This window comes from Odontesthes bonariensis, chromosome 6 (assembly GCF_027942865.1).
Source record: "Odontesthes bonariensis isolate fOdoBon6 chromosome 6, fOdoBon6.hap1, whole genome shotgun sequence".
NCBI classification, from domain to species: domain Eukaryota; kingdom Metazoa; phylum Chordata; class Actinopteri; order Atheriniformes; family Atherinopsidae; genus Odontesthes; species Odontesthes bonariensis.
Genome location: NC_134511.1, coordinates 36,922,861 through 36,937,686, shown reverse-complemented (window position 1 = coordinate 36,937,686; position 14,826 = coordinate 36,922,861). Strand labels below are relative to the sequence as shown.

The 14,826-nt window shown below is 42.1% G+C and overlaps 1 protein-coding gene across 1 annotated transcript; it reads right to left on the bottom strand.

Annotated features, from left to right (window-relative positions):
- Positions 1 to 484: 484 nt before the first annotated feature.
- LOC142382596 (glycerol-3-phosphate acyltransferase 4) lies at positions 485 to 14,442 on the bottom strand. The gene is made up of 13 exons (XM_075468631.1): positions 14,321 to 14,442; positions 12,966 to 13,596; positions 11,095 to 11,164; positions 10,690 to 10,990; positions 6,593 to 6,667; positions 6,405 to 6,494; positions 4,080 to 4,173; positions 3,833 to 3,948; positions 3,561 to 3,616; positions 3,370 to 3,455; positions 3,156 to 3,284; positions 2,877 to 2,956; positions 485 to 1,863 (listed from the first exon to the last, which is right to left on the bottom strand). Exons 2-13 carry the CDS (start codon positions 13,131 to 13,133, stop codon positions 1,755 to 1,757), a joined length of 1,374 nt encoding a protein of 457 aa, XP_075324746.1. The 5' UTR covers positions 13,134 to 13,596; positions 14,321 to 14,442; the 3' UTR covers positions 485 to 1,754.
- Positions 14,443 to 14,826: the final 384 nt, after the last annotated feature.

Here is a 14,826-nt window from a genome sequence, read left to right as displayed (position 1 = left end):
GAAGTGGTTTACTGCAGCCAAGGCAGGCCTGGGTTTTCGGATAAAACACACTTCCAGAGAAGGAAACCTTGTTTAGAGCAGATCCTCAGAACATAGCCCGCAAACTGCGAGATTGTGTTCTAGTGCTGCGATGCCGTCTCAACAATAAATATGAGAGAAAACGTTCAGTGAGTGTTTGCACAGAAAAGCACAAGTAAATTAAGGCGGTACTGCCAAGACATTACATTCTGGAAAAGGCAAATGCAGCACTGATGTAGTTAGTTCTGCCTAAACTCTTAAGGCCTGTTGTCTAGTGGAAGCTTTTAAGTTCACGAAATGCCGTTCAGTGACTTCAGCTGCTGTGATGTGCACCTAAATCAGTGATCGCTCATCTCTACATTCATTTGTATCCACGACAAAGGCCTACACAGTAATCTAATGCGTTAACATGCCACACACATCAGAGGTAAAGAGGTAAAAAAAAAAAAAACTGAAAGTCAAAAGGTAGAATCACATTCTTGAACATTTATTGTTGAACTGATTGGACACAATCTAAATGACTACCCCTATTAACACCAAATTAGTGAGACAAGGGCCTCTGGGCTGCTAACAAAGTCGCTTCCATCCAGCCTAACGCAAAAATCCAAATGACGGCTACAGTTTCTCCTTGAGACATCTCGAGGCGGCCAAGAAAGGCGGAAGGTTTTTAATGAGGGGAAATAAAGACAATAGCATTTGGTTTACCTAAAATAAACTAGGCAAGATGGTAACTGCACAAGCAGGAAGCCAATGAAAACATGTCAGTTTGGAAGTAGATTAGGATGAATAAGCATCAGCTGACTGCCATTTATAACTATAGTAGACCAATTGTGATGAGCTTTATTCTACACTGTTACCTGTGTGCAATAGGCCTAAGAGGAACAATCATACCAATAAAATGCTTAATAATGGGGACCATAATTTGCTTTACTCAAGTTATGCATTATATTATCGACTAGGAGAAGAATATTTGCTTAAAATCAAAAAGCCTCCAATCGGTAACTGTTGGTGCACGACTTCCATATCATAATGTGAGAGGTTACACATTCAATGGAAAACACATAAAACAAACGCCACGTCAGGAGCTTCCTACCGTGAAAAAATGTTGACACAAGTCTTCATTTAAAACGCAAATCTTAAAATACAAGATTTTTTTTCTCCTGGAAAAAGCCCATAAAAATCTGAAATGTACAAAGTCTGGCATTTTGTCCCATACAGTAGGTCCGAGCCAGTCATGAAAAACCCCAACTCAGTCACAGGTTTTAGATTTAAAACAAACTAGATTTTATGTACAATAACCCTCCCCCCCTCTACATTTCAGGTATGATCCAGTCTGTAACTTAAACACAGTGTGATACAAACATGAAGTCTTAAAAATGAAAGTTGCAACTATCAAACACAGACAGTAACTCAATGATAGACGATCACACGTTTTTCCCCCTCGAAGGACTGCGACCAAGGAAGACTTTCTGTGTGCACACCCTCTTTTCGTTTCTAATGCAAGCAAGGCTTCAGTCAAGCTTTTCCCACAGGGAGCTGCGACCCCCGTAACAGCGATGCAACTTAACATGCCAGGCTGAGACAGTGACCGAGAAAGCCGAATGGAGAACAGTTGACGTCAAGGAGAAATTTTCCAGTCCAGCTGCTCCAATGGTGAGGGACCACTGCTGACCGCCCGTTTAGTCAGCCGGGACCTGTTGGGTCTATGAGGTTAGTCCATTTTCCATCAAGGTGCTTCAGGAGCGGCTGCGGTCCTCCTGAGTGCCCACCAGCATTTTACTGTACAGCTTCTGCTGCTCTTCTTTGAAGGTATCTTTTACCTTTCCTCGCTTCAATCCTCCATCCCTACAAAAAGAGTTGATGCACAGTTACTGACGCAGTGAACAGTCATGCAGATCACACATGTTCCACTGCCCGTAAAGGTTCAACCGAGCCATAAAATGCAGACCCCAAAAACTACACCAAAACTTCAGACTCGTTATGTCGTACGACCACAAAATAACGATGTATAACGCAATTGGACGATCTTTACCTAAATCCAAATTTTCTTGGGTCACATTGTATCAAAGGTATTTATCTTCTTGGTGGTATACTTGCAGTGCTAAAGTTAGTGGAATCTCATTAAACAGTAGAGGCCCATTTGCTATAAATCTGACTTGTTGACACGAGAGACAAAAAAAACTGATGTAATCCTGTGTTTTTAGTAACATCATGTGGTGTCAGCAATGGGAACTAAACAGTGAAACAACAGCTGGAATCATAACCCTATTTTATTTACTCAAAAAAGGTTACTTTACCGAAACATTTAATTGAAAACGGTAAAAAAAGACCATTTCAGAATTTCAGTGACTGCGTTTCCTCAGATAGAAACCAGGGCCTCGTAAAAATCGGGGCTCAGAATTTCAGTTTTTACCACCTTTATCGAATCAATTCAATTAACTAACCACAATGTTTGAATTAATTTGTTTTACAGGATTCCGCTTCTGTCAGAGTAAGCATTTGATTCAATTATTTAAAACACCCCGGATCAGTTCGGGTAGTCCGGATCAGATAAGAGACTAATGTTTCCCCTTAGTAAAAAAAAAGCAAACTGGCATACTTTCAGAATTTAACAATCATGTTCAGTAACTGTAACAGTGCAGTATGGACAGCTGGGTATTTTCATACAGCAGGAAAAACACAAATGGATCCAAAAGTACTAATGATGACAGACTGCAGTGGCTTATTGGATCTCCTAATGGAACTCAAGAGAACAACCATGATAAATACACTGGATGACCATAATTCAATACAGTGAATGATGGTACTGATTACATGTGTGCTTTTCCTGCGATGAGTGTGTGAAAATGGCATCTTACCACAAGAGGTCAACCAGTCCACCCTGCCGGGCTATGGCTGCTTTTACACGATTGGCAAACTGGACAGCATCCTCTCCCTCCTGTTGGACATAACATTTATGAACAAAACGCTGGCAAACAATTAACCATGACAAGCAGCACAGATATTATCATCTGTAAAAATATCTATGCAAATACAAAGCCAAGTCACTGATTCACCGTTAGCCAAAACTTTGGAGTTCTTTAAGGGGTTATAAGGGGTAAATATGTTAGAAGCCATAAGGAAAAATGAAGTCTGACCTCTCTCGACATGGGAGGAAGGTACCACACGCTGCAGACGATGGCCCAGCTGCTCATCATACGTAAAAGGTAGTTGACCATTCCAAACTTACTGCTGTTCCAGAATGCGTCTCCAAATCGGGGATCATACTGTGGAACACACCAGAATCAATACATGTGTACAAACTACAGAATGATAAATATAACTCAAAATGGAACAAGAGCTAACGCATACCTTAATAGCCACAGGGTAGACTGTGGCATCTATCTCAAAACAGCCCTTCTTAAACATCATAACAGACGTGTTGTTTATGCAGGTACCTGAGATTTGAAATGAGGAGAAAACAGGATTTAAAGGCCTTTTAAAGAAAACCTGTGAAATTGTAAAGTTCTTTTTATCTGTAACAGATTACTAAAGAAGCTCACCTTCCGGGAAAATGAGAATGGGCAGTTTAGATTTATCTTCTACATGATCACTCAATCTGAAATGCAACATGTAGGCCATTACTAAAAATATTTCAAGATTTTCAAATCATAATATTTTCAGTTCTATCATTAAGAAAACAAAAAGTCAAGTTGAACCACAATCAAATTTAATATCAAAGATTAACTACAACGTCTCCGATGAGAGCCAAAAACATGACATCCGAGAAATTACCTGAAACACAGTAACGGAGCAACACAGATTGCAATACTACCTTTTGGCCACTAGATGTCTGTCTTTTACTTCTGAGCGTTCGAACCAAATGTGCGGGCAAGCCTTAACCATGGACCGCTGAATGACCCCCATCAAGCCACCATGAATTTGTCCAACCTAACAACACAAACAAAAGCAACCCATCTATTTCTGGTAGAAATGTCACTTCAACTGGCTGCTGTAATCAGATGAGGGTCAATGTTTTTTTTTTTTTAATGCAGCCTCCTTCAAGAGAGTAGTAGAATTACCATGGCATAGCAGCCATCACTGGCCAGGATGATGACATCGATCGGTGACGTGTGGTTAGCGACACAGAGGCCTCCATTCTTGGGTTTATTCTCGCTAGGACAGTTGGGGTGGGGGGGTGGGGGAGAAAAAAATAAGTTAGACAGGATCTGTGGTCCAGAAGTGCAACCATGTCGAGTGTGACAGACGGTGTCAAAACAATCAGTGGGAAGTCAATTAATAAACCGAGTGCACTCTGGTCCACTGCTTCTCTCAGTCTTCATGGAGGAAACAAAGCAACCCATGGTGCTCCAGATAAAAGCTCCCAGCGAGCATGTAGGACCGAGTCCACATTCCAAAGATAGAGTTACAATCTTAAATAGAGAGAGCAACACTTCCTATGTCAGTTGATTATTTTTAGCGCCACACTGGGGAGGAACACGTTCCACACGTTCTACATGTTTCTCGCCAGTGCGCCTAATAAGCAGCCGTTTTGATCAGTCGCATGAAATGATACACCTATTTGTCTTACCTATAAAGGCTCAATCCGTTTTCAAATATTGGTTTTAACTTTCGAGACATTAAAGTGCACCCATTACCTATTCTTACCTTTCTCACCTATGAGCTCATATAGTGATTGCATTAAAATCCTGCCTACGAATTCACCTCCTTATAAGAAGGGGCTTCTACTTCTACACATCACAACATATGAGCATCTACATGGTGCCTTTAGAGAAATACAACACCAGCTGTGATATACTACAGTTCATGAGAAAGTACACAATGCATCAACTTCCTCCTCCACATCCTGTTTCAATGGACCATCCTTTTGATAAAAGTTCAGCCTCTTGTTTCATGACTTTTATGACAGATTCTATGCCTGACACATTCAAATAGAAATATACGCCTCACTTAGAAGCAAGACAGACCCAGGCATAGTGTTTAAGTTGACCTTAGTTTTGTGTTTAATGCTTCACCTAGGCTCATATGGGCTATTGCATTAAGTGTGAATCCAGTCTAGTCTCAGGCACTGCCTTCTTGTATCATCTATGTTATTTTCTACATGTTACTTTGCATTGAATCACCTTAATCGATGAATTGATGAGTCTTTTTTAAGAGCTTATTTAAGGTAGAGAGGGACACCCCTGCTCAGATAGAATTTTTGCAGCTTATACAACTATTGTTGAACCACAAACGACAACAGTCATGACTGGGATAGCAGTACCAGACGCCATTTCTAAGGGAAGCTTAGTGGTCGAAGTAAGCATTACACGGGGGATAAGTCTGACTTTGGCTGACTTTAAATAACTGGGTTCAGAACCCTAACTAATGAGCATTAATGGCATGGATTTAATTCAGGAGTTCAAAGAGTTGAGGGAAGCGGCTTTTCTGACAGATCAAACACCAGACATGTAGCTACATTCTGAACCTATCTATTATTAGTTAATTCCTGCTTTGTGCATACGCGAACCATTTGAGACGCACGGCCCAATACATACTATCTTTTGGGTTGGGTGTGCCGACGCTTCCAGCACACTAGCCACTAATCCATCTACAGTGTATTCTACAGGTGTGGATAACTCCTGCAATGTCTTTCTTCAGAAAAAGCAGCGACGCTGTTGCTCAACTCCTCGTTTCCTTAGTCTGATCTGTTGTTTATCTCAATGGAGATTGAACCAGGTGCATGTGTGGTCGGCGGGCTTAGTCAGCGCGGCTGCACATGGCCACTCGCAGAGGGACTCGGTAAACCCCCCGCAAACTGGCGAGGATGGAAAAATCTACGTCACACAAGAATCGCACTTAAGCAGACATGCAAACGATGAATTCCCTTTAAATACCAACAACAGGGAAGAAATGAGCAAGAGACTTCTGCTAGTACAAAATGTCTGCTCATTTTTTAAGTGCTTAAGGCATGAAGTATAGCAGAGCACGTGTTCAAAAAAAAAAGTTAAATAAGTACATTGCATGGGTCATGGTCTCTTGCTGTGGCTGCTACACCTGTCACCCTAACACTGTAACTAATCAAACCTGTGGCAAAAAAAATGGTCAGTGGAAATAACAGAGAGTCAAGAATTCTAACCAACTGAACTTTTTCAGAAATTACATGATTTTCTTAAAATGCACCGTCTCGCATTTGGAAACCAATCTGAACGCTATCGACCATCGTTGTATTATATAGTGTTACACATAACATTTATAGTAGTATTACCGCGTGTCGTATGAATGCAACTATGCAAAATCACTTAGGTTCACTCGTGTTGCTGCATGCATTTCATCTCAGGGCCAAATGCCCACTGACAGTTATCGGTTATGTAACTTGGGTGTGGAGAAAACTGTAAATTCTTTACCTGTCATGGTAGGTTATAATGGCAGTCAGAGCTCTGACACATATTCTGTAGCACATCAAATGTACTTTCTGACTCAGGAAATTTTTCATCCTGTAAGAAAGAATACACAACAGCACGATCACATCCACAGGTCTGAGTTTAGGTTTTTTAGGATGACTTTAAACACAGTTCATCTTGATCCGTCTCACCTTCCATTTGGCAGCAGCCCGATAACAGAAGTGAGGAACACAAGGAGGCCTACACCAGTGAAGGCAAGGGTTACCCTGGTGAAGAGAAGGCACATTACAAATATCACTCAGGATCTTACAGCAAAACACTTTTGTGAACAAGAGGCATTACCAGCACTCCTAAATTTCACTAAGTCTGAAAAGGCCATTTAACTGCACCACCATCCTTGTCCCAGTATGCTTTACTGATTTTACAAAGATATCCAAAAATACTTTGGAGCATGTGCGGAGCACCTTGGCCCATTTGACTTCTGATGAGTGTATACACACAGGACTGGTTCGATCCCCAACTGTGCTATCGGAGTGTGTTAGTCCAGCTTTGATGAACATGTTTAAATGTATTTTAAAAGTCTGCTTTTAGTCAGACCAACACCATAATTCTTTTTTTTTTTTTCTCTCAGTGCTGCAGAAGGTGCCGATTACATCCAGAGAAGATGGAGAGGTGAAGGTTTCATTTAAGTTGTGTCCACTGCTCGGCTAAAGAAAATGCACAGGAGGCTGAAAGGGTGTCCATCTGTGAGGCAATGGCCTGATTTGTCTCTCCACTGGCAGCTGGACATGAGCCAATCAGGCTTAACACTGAGTCACTCTCCGAGTGACTCTGATGAGTCTGATCTCTTTTACTCACAGTGCGGAAACATTTAATGCCACTTGTGTGTTACAGAGCACTGTGAAACTCCATGCAGTGTGAACACATAATATAGCTCAGTGTTGATATCAAATACTTTAATTACTGTATATGAAATCAGCTTCCCGACATCAACTCAACACACCATTTATCTTACAAACGACCTCACAAAACAAAAAGAGCAGAAATGCGTCAGGTCATTGCACAATAAAACCTTTTTCAACCACAGTGGTGTTGAAAGAAAACTGAAGCCAATTAATTCAGATAACAGGGCTGTACGAGTACCGCCACAACATCACAGCCGGCTACAACACTTCTGTGTTTCTTCTCTCCATGTGTCGGTAAACATCCGCTCCCTCAGTCAATAATATACTTGTCAAGTGGGTTGGACACCAAATTTCCAGTCAGTGTGTTCCCGCATGCATGTGCACTTGCCATGGGATGGACCAGAGACCGACTGGGTGTGTAAACAATTTTGTGGCTTTTGTGCTTTTAATAACAATGGGCCTCATGAAAGAACATTTTCATACTTTTATTCTAAATTTCTCTCACTTTTTTCGTACGAAGGTCTCGCACGCCACGTCAGATTCAACAAACGCTCTTAACTTCGGAAAAAGTGTGTAATCGACCTGCGTAAATGATGAATCACACCCGTGCGTATTTAAGTGCATGTGCACGAGGATGGTAGATTTGCATACTCCACGCCCAAAATGATACCATATAAGGCAGTGCTCCCTCTCTCCTGTGCCAGGAAGTGTTGAGTGTTGAGTCATGAGAATGACATCAAGGCGCAAAAAGAACAACTTTACGGGCTCTGAGATTGAAGTTCTGCTTTCAGAGATCCAAAAAGGAAAATCTGTCATTTTTAGCATGTCAGCAGTGGAATTACAGGACCTGCTAAAGCGAAGAAATGGGAAGTTATTAGGAGTGCTGTTAATTCCGTGTCACCTGTAGTTCGTAATGTCACCGAAAAAAAAAAAGAAATGGTTTAATATGAAAATAGCTTAAGAAAAAAAAAAACGTCTCGCCATGGCCAGGTGCTCGATGACGGCAACTAAAGCCGTGCAATCAGTTGTTGCCTCATCATGATGGCACTTTGATGGGGTGGTCCATGAGGGGGGTCTTCTGGCACCACACCTTCTGGTCTGCCTGGGCTGGTTCAGGTAGTGGGAGACCCTCGTTCATGGCAATATTGTGCAAATCTGGCATGCCTTCTCTGGGCTATAGAGCAGTTTGCCCCCCGCTGTATGGAGACACACCCACCTGGCCTTCAGCTCAGTGCGCTCCACGACAGCACGGGTGCTTTGATGCGTATATGCGTCTCGTGCTCCAATTATGTTTGGCAGTCCAGCCACGGGATGAAAGTCCCTCTTAATTTGTACTTGTTGGACAGCGGTGTATGGGAATGTGATGTACCGTGGGTGATGAACTGATGAGAGTTTTGATGACCGAGACCAAGACCAAGGGGAGCGCACGACTCACAGAGGACTGGGAAACCCCCGATCTGTCTCCAATCTCCCTCTGAAACGTTCCAGTGGCCAAAAATCCAAGGGTGGTGAGGACCTGGACGTGTGGTGAAATTGGGTTTGATCGGCGTGTTTTTCTCTGGAGTTGTGGCTCTAGCAAGCTGCATATTTGTAGCAGCACAGTCCTTGGTAGTGTTAATCGCGATGTCAGCCATTTGTCTGTCTACACGGTCTCGGAGCAGACGTGCGCTAAGGCATCCAAAAGTAGCAAGTCAGCCGCTGGTTACACTTCCCATTGACCTTGTTATATACAGAGTCAAATTAACCTTCAATTAGTGCATAATTTAAGTCAAACAGAATAATGTCAGCATAATTATGGGGTATAATGTATATATTTATTTATGTTTGCTTCAAAGTAATTAAATGTACAATCCATTAGTCAAGCAAACTTGATTGGAATAACAGCGGACTATTTTACGAAACTCCTACGACAGCTCTGGATCACTCGTAAATTCTGTTAGTACCTGAAAGAAAACGTAAAATATGAAAAGATTGGTGAATGTGCAAATTCTCTTAAATCACTCGTACGCACGACTTAAGAAAAAATCTGTGCGTACGAACGGTTCTTGCATAAGGCCCATTGTTTCAAGCTGCAAGGGTGTCTGAAGCACTCCCCATGAACAACTGATACACTTTTCGCCCCACATCCCTCCAGTAAATTATTTTGCATTTCATCTGGAGGACACAAATTGCTGTTGAAGCATTTAGTAGCAATGCATTTTGTTTAGCAGCTGTAACAAAGTTGTTCGACACACGCTGGTGTCTGCGTCACTTCAAACTTCACAGAAGCTGGGACAGTGGCATGTTTGCTGTGTTGCATAACCTCTTCTTTAAATAACACTCTGTGATTCCTCGGTTTGAGTACTGAGGAGGCCTACTCCTTCTTCCATCACATAACGAATTAGAAGATGCGTCAAAACTCGACTGGCACCGCTAGTTTTGCCCCAGACTTTTTCCAAGAAAGACCGGTGCTGTTGTAATAAATATTGCGGTTTGGAATTACCTTCCTCAAATAAGAAAGCAGCATATGTTGCTAAACATGTATATATCGCAGATGTGTGAGTTACCCACATGCTCAGTGTACAAATGCAACACCAGTTACCATCAGGGAAGCAGGAATTTGAAGCGTGCACTGATAATGTGCAGGAGGGCCCTCAGCAGCTGCCTCTCCTAGTTTTGACCAAGAAAAGAGTAAACCTTTCTGGGTCTTGGTCATAAATCTAAGATTTATCTTTCATTTGTGAATTCATCCGTTTGCTGCGTTTACTGACAATGGATTTAAGAAGTATTCCAGAGCCTACGCAACAGAATCATGTTGGATATTTATCCAGCGATAACCTGAAGATAATGACCTGACAATATCGCTTCCGTCTTGTCACTTGTTCAGAAATTTTGCGGAGTTCCCTGAATCTGTTGATGATCCAGTAATGTAAATGATGATGATAAAATGATAAAAGTTCATGTTAAATATTTGAACTATTTGCTCTAACAAAGTAGTGGATCCTTCTCTGTCTCTGTCTCTTTTTATGTCAAATGTTGTAACTGACCTTTTACCAATCAACCTAATAAGTTTTAGATACGTTCCCATGGACTGTTTAAAAAAGAAAATAAATTGGATGTGGCCTACCAGTTCGAAAAATGATGCAAAGATGAAAGTGCTTGAAATGTGAACTCTATCTAATGGCCAGAAGGGCCCAACGCCTATGGCTGCATAAAAACCTAAGGGAAGGTGATCCTAGATGGATCTGTGGTCTAAGTAAATATTTTAATGTGATTACATTAAATTGGAAAATGGTTTAAACAGCATATCAGATCCACCCCTTGCTTATCTTCAGCACACTCTAAACTTTTAGAAAAGTTGTTGTTAAATGAAACCACGTGTTTGTTGGAAACATGCCTAATACCTGAGTGGCAGCAGGAAGCCATAGCGGATCAGGAGGCCCAGCCCCCATAGGACAGTCAGCCTCAGGCTGATATAGTGGAAGTTGTAGTTGCTGCGGGTCAGCAGATTCCAGGATTCCAACTCCTCGGCAGAAAACCGCTTAGTCACCTCATCATCCATGATGCTCGCCACTCCTCGCCGAGCAAAATAGAAGATGTCGGACATCTCAAACTCAGGAGCTGAGTCCAGGTCTTTGTTGCTGCCGCTCCGCCGGATCTCCTTGATCTCCTCCTCCAAGGAGGTGGGCTCCTTGGCAATGATAGCTGCGGCAGCACAGACGGACAGGATGTCAACAACATTCCCCAATAAAAAAAACACATATAGTGACCACACATTTGCAACAAGGGACGACGATAGTATACCTTACCATTCGAGTAGGGTTTGTACAGGTGGTGGTTCTTCTCTTTGGCTCCTCTTTCTATCCTGAGTGTGGCCCACTAGAAAGGAGGGGTAAAAAAAGTGGAGTGACACCTTGTTTAACAGAATAAACAGCGCAACTGCTCATATCAAAAACTGTTCAGGATTGCGTTTTAAAATGCTGAAGTCATTTTAGATAGCGCTGTGTGTGATCTAAGGTCTCGGGGTTGCTTCACTGCTGTGAGGACAGAACAGCTAACAAACTTTGATACGACTTTCATCATACTGACAGGTGCTTGGAGCAAATGTGGAAACAAAAATAATCAACTCTCACAATATAGTAGGCATTTTAAAAAGAAACCATCAAACATATTCGCTCTCATATATATCTCACCAGGAAAGCCGAGCCTTTTGAGTTCACTCTGCATGTTAAGACAAAACAAACTGAAGATCGGGAAAAGGACACGGTGTTCTTCTGGCTGTACAGCAAGCGGGAAAGATCAGGAAGTTATGGACTGGGACCTCCTGGATGAGTTTTATTTAGCCAACAGTCTCACACTGCACAGCCACAGCCCATGATAACTTCAACGTCAGCTTTTTACAGATCAAAGACCATAAAGACACTGACACTCCATGAAAGCTGCATGTTTGTAAGTATCCACAAGTACGGTACTGCTAAGCATGAGCAATTAGCCAGGGGCACTTACTCAAAATAAAAATAAATACTCAAACAACGTTCCGCAAAGGAAGCAGGGACTGAGCTGCAGCTCACAATGGACATTAAATGTCACCTGAACAATAACTGAACTTTATGTCAATTTATTTGTTTAAAGGGGAAAAATGTGGATGTCTTGCTAATATATATTTATTTTTATAAAGTTAAGATTGAGAGCATTTTGAGAGCAGCAGTCATTGAGGTCGGTCATTTTGATATGTTAGTCCTTATTCAAACATTCTTTTTGCCTTCTGATACCGCTGCCTATAAATCCTGCACTGACAGGTTGTATTTCTGAGTCATCCTACAAATATGCAGACCGTCGACCGGAGTGATTCTTAGAGTGAACAGAGACCACAGAGTTACTTTTTCTAGCAAAAGCAGAAACAAAATAACACGAGTTCATGGTGATTTGGTATTTCTCTGAAAGAGAACTCCGTTCTCCCTTTATCTTTTTTTCTCAAAATCTCATTGCAGCAACTGGAATCAGGGGCTGAGAACATATCTCATGTGTCCCACTGGTTCATTTATTTCTGGCACAAGAGCTGCTCTCAGAGGAACGTGATGGAAAGCGATGACTGCTTCTCTAGTGATGTTACACCAGAGCAGAGCAGCTGGTATATTAGTGTCATCGCTGGTGATTCACACTCATTTCTTAAAAGTGAAAACCCCAAACAAGTGAAACCAAAATAAATATCACAGCCAACCGTTTCTGATGATGTCTCTATAAGTTTTCTTCAGTTACAGCACAGCGGAAGGATACCCATAGGGAGTGACGTTAATTTGTATCAGCCAGTTAATTCAACAGCCACCCGTTGGATGCTAAAGACAATAACTAGCATCCAACCAGCACCTTGAGCCATGCACATGATGACACGTACTTCCCTACAACTTACTTTGACAAAGTACAATAACTATTGTGAAATCGACCTTTATTAATTCACTAATAAATGTTTTTACTGCTTCAAAAAAGGATGTGTGGCGGGTACAGGAAAACGGGAACTGTGCATGAACAAAAACACACACGCCATCACTCCGTGTGTGTCGCGTAGGGCTCATCGGCATCATTTACGATTGGAAATATCACCTCAAACTGCAGCTGACACTCAGTTTAGTCATTTCTGAAGTAAAAGAGACCAATCGGCCATTAGGCAACGAGCTCTTACCTCAAAGATCTTTAACAATGTTTTCATATACAGACGCCGGATGCCAAATGACACCCCAAAAATGGCAGGCACAATAATGAAGACCAGCAGCAGGGTGAACCACACGGTGAGGGAGATGCCCAGCAGGATGCACACCAGGTTATCGAAAGGGTTGAAGAAGAGCTCCATGGTTAGACGAGGGGGCTATTAAAATGTTCAGGCTGTTGAAATCTCGGGGGTTGGGGAAAATGTCAGAGGAGGTACACGTCTCCACCTCCTGGCCCCAAGTGGCCCTTATCTTTTGTCACAATGGAGCCTTCATGAATATAACTAGAGAACAGAGTTTCTCCTTACACTGAATGGAGAATTAGTAAAAGTACAAGCGACCATCTTGACTTTGCCCTCTTGGGCATTATCTGTCAATTTAATTAGTTTAACCATGAATTGAACAAAATGTAAATCCAGGAAAGGGGAAGTTGAGTTGAAAAAAAAAAAACGGTCTGTCCTCGCTGCAGATGTCCTTTCCGATTGGAGAGAAGAGTCCTGCTGTTGTCAGAGATGTAAACAATGAAACAAAAACAACTGGCAACAGCAGGTGGTCCACCTGCCTGGTGAATATCCGGGGGGCTCTCCAGCTCCGTGTCACAAATATCTGCAAAGATGTACAAATAAAGGGTCAAGACCTTCTGAATAACGGTGTAATGTCCCACTTCGACTAGGTGCTTAAGTTTAATTTAAACAAATGCAAGACAGAAAACGCATCTTTGTGTCAGCATCTCCTGTTCACGTTTCACATCCCGGTGTTTGGACTTTATGCTAGGCTCTCTTTATTCGGACAGGAACCGGGTAATCTTGGAGAATGTAAAAAGTCATGTGTCTCCTTTCTGTGACGGGCCAGATAGTATAATGAAATGTTGCTGTTATTAGCTGCGGTGAAGAGATAACGTTAGCTGGAGGCCCTCCATCCTCATACCCTCTAAAGATGCAGCAGGACGGCTAACAGGAGACTCCATCCCGATTAAAACCCTACGAGCTCACCAACAGTTAACTGATGGTCGCATCTTTGACCAACAACGAAGCCGTCTTCAGACCCAGAAACGCAGATAAATACAACTAACACATAGACCGTGTCTGGGTCGTGTAACTGAAGACTCCTGAACCCACGCGGACAAATTAAAGCATTTTGCTTAAGTTAGCTTGTAGCCTCTGCGCTAACAGTTGAGCTGAATTCTATCTGTTGGCGAGCCGCTCCTCGCTCTGCTAACGTTAGCCTGCTCTCATCCACCGGCAGTGCATGACATGCTGACCCAACCTTTCAGAGGATTTAGTGCGAGAACTAAATAGCTTGCAGAATGTAGACTTAATGTTGAACCAACCTCCAGTTACTGTAAGTCCAGCGTCGGTACAGTAGAGCTTCACCCGTGCATCACTTCGTCTTTGTCTCGCGGACTGTAGCCAAACTCCACCCGCCGGACAACACGAACGCGCAACGGGCGTCTCGAGCTCGCAGCCTACGTATATGAAAAGACCAACCACAGCCAAATCCCCTCTAACAAAATTCAGATCTGCACTGACCCCTGCTGGTCCAAATAACATAATACGATCCTTTTTGTTTTTTAGCTATGAAGCTCAGTTTTACCGGACATAATATGAGTTTAGTGCGACTGAGTGCGTCCATCTATTATGTCTAACATAAAACGAAGAAAGAAAAAAAAAATGCAAGGAGTTATGTCAAAGTGCATTTTTCAATTGAACAAAACTGTAAAAAGAATTACACAGATTCAAAAATGCTTACAGTAGTACGGACTTTTTTTTTTTTTTTTTAATTCATCCAACAGATATTTTTCAAGGCTTCGGTCAACGCAAACAAAAACGCAGTTAA

Bases quoted from the DNA above. Each gene is read 5' to 3' on its own strand.
- LOC142382596 (XM_075468631.1), bottom strand. From the start codon at position 13,133: ATGGAGCTCTTCTTCAACCCTTTCGATAACCTGGTGTGCATCCTGCTG. The intron at 6,668-10,689 runs GTATTAGGCATG...TCTCTTCACCAG, and splicing joins GGCTTCCTGCTGCCACTCAG to GGTAACCCTTGCCTTCACTG. The intron at 2,957-3,155 runs GTCAGACTTCAT...TATGTCCAACAG, and splicing joins TTCCTCCCATGTCGAGAGAG to GAGGGAGAGGATGCTGTCCA.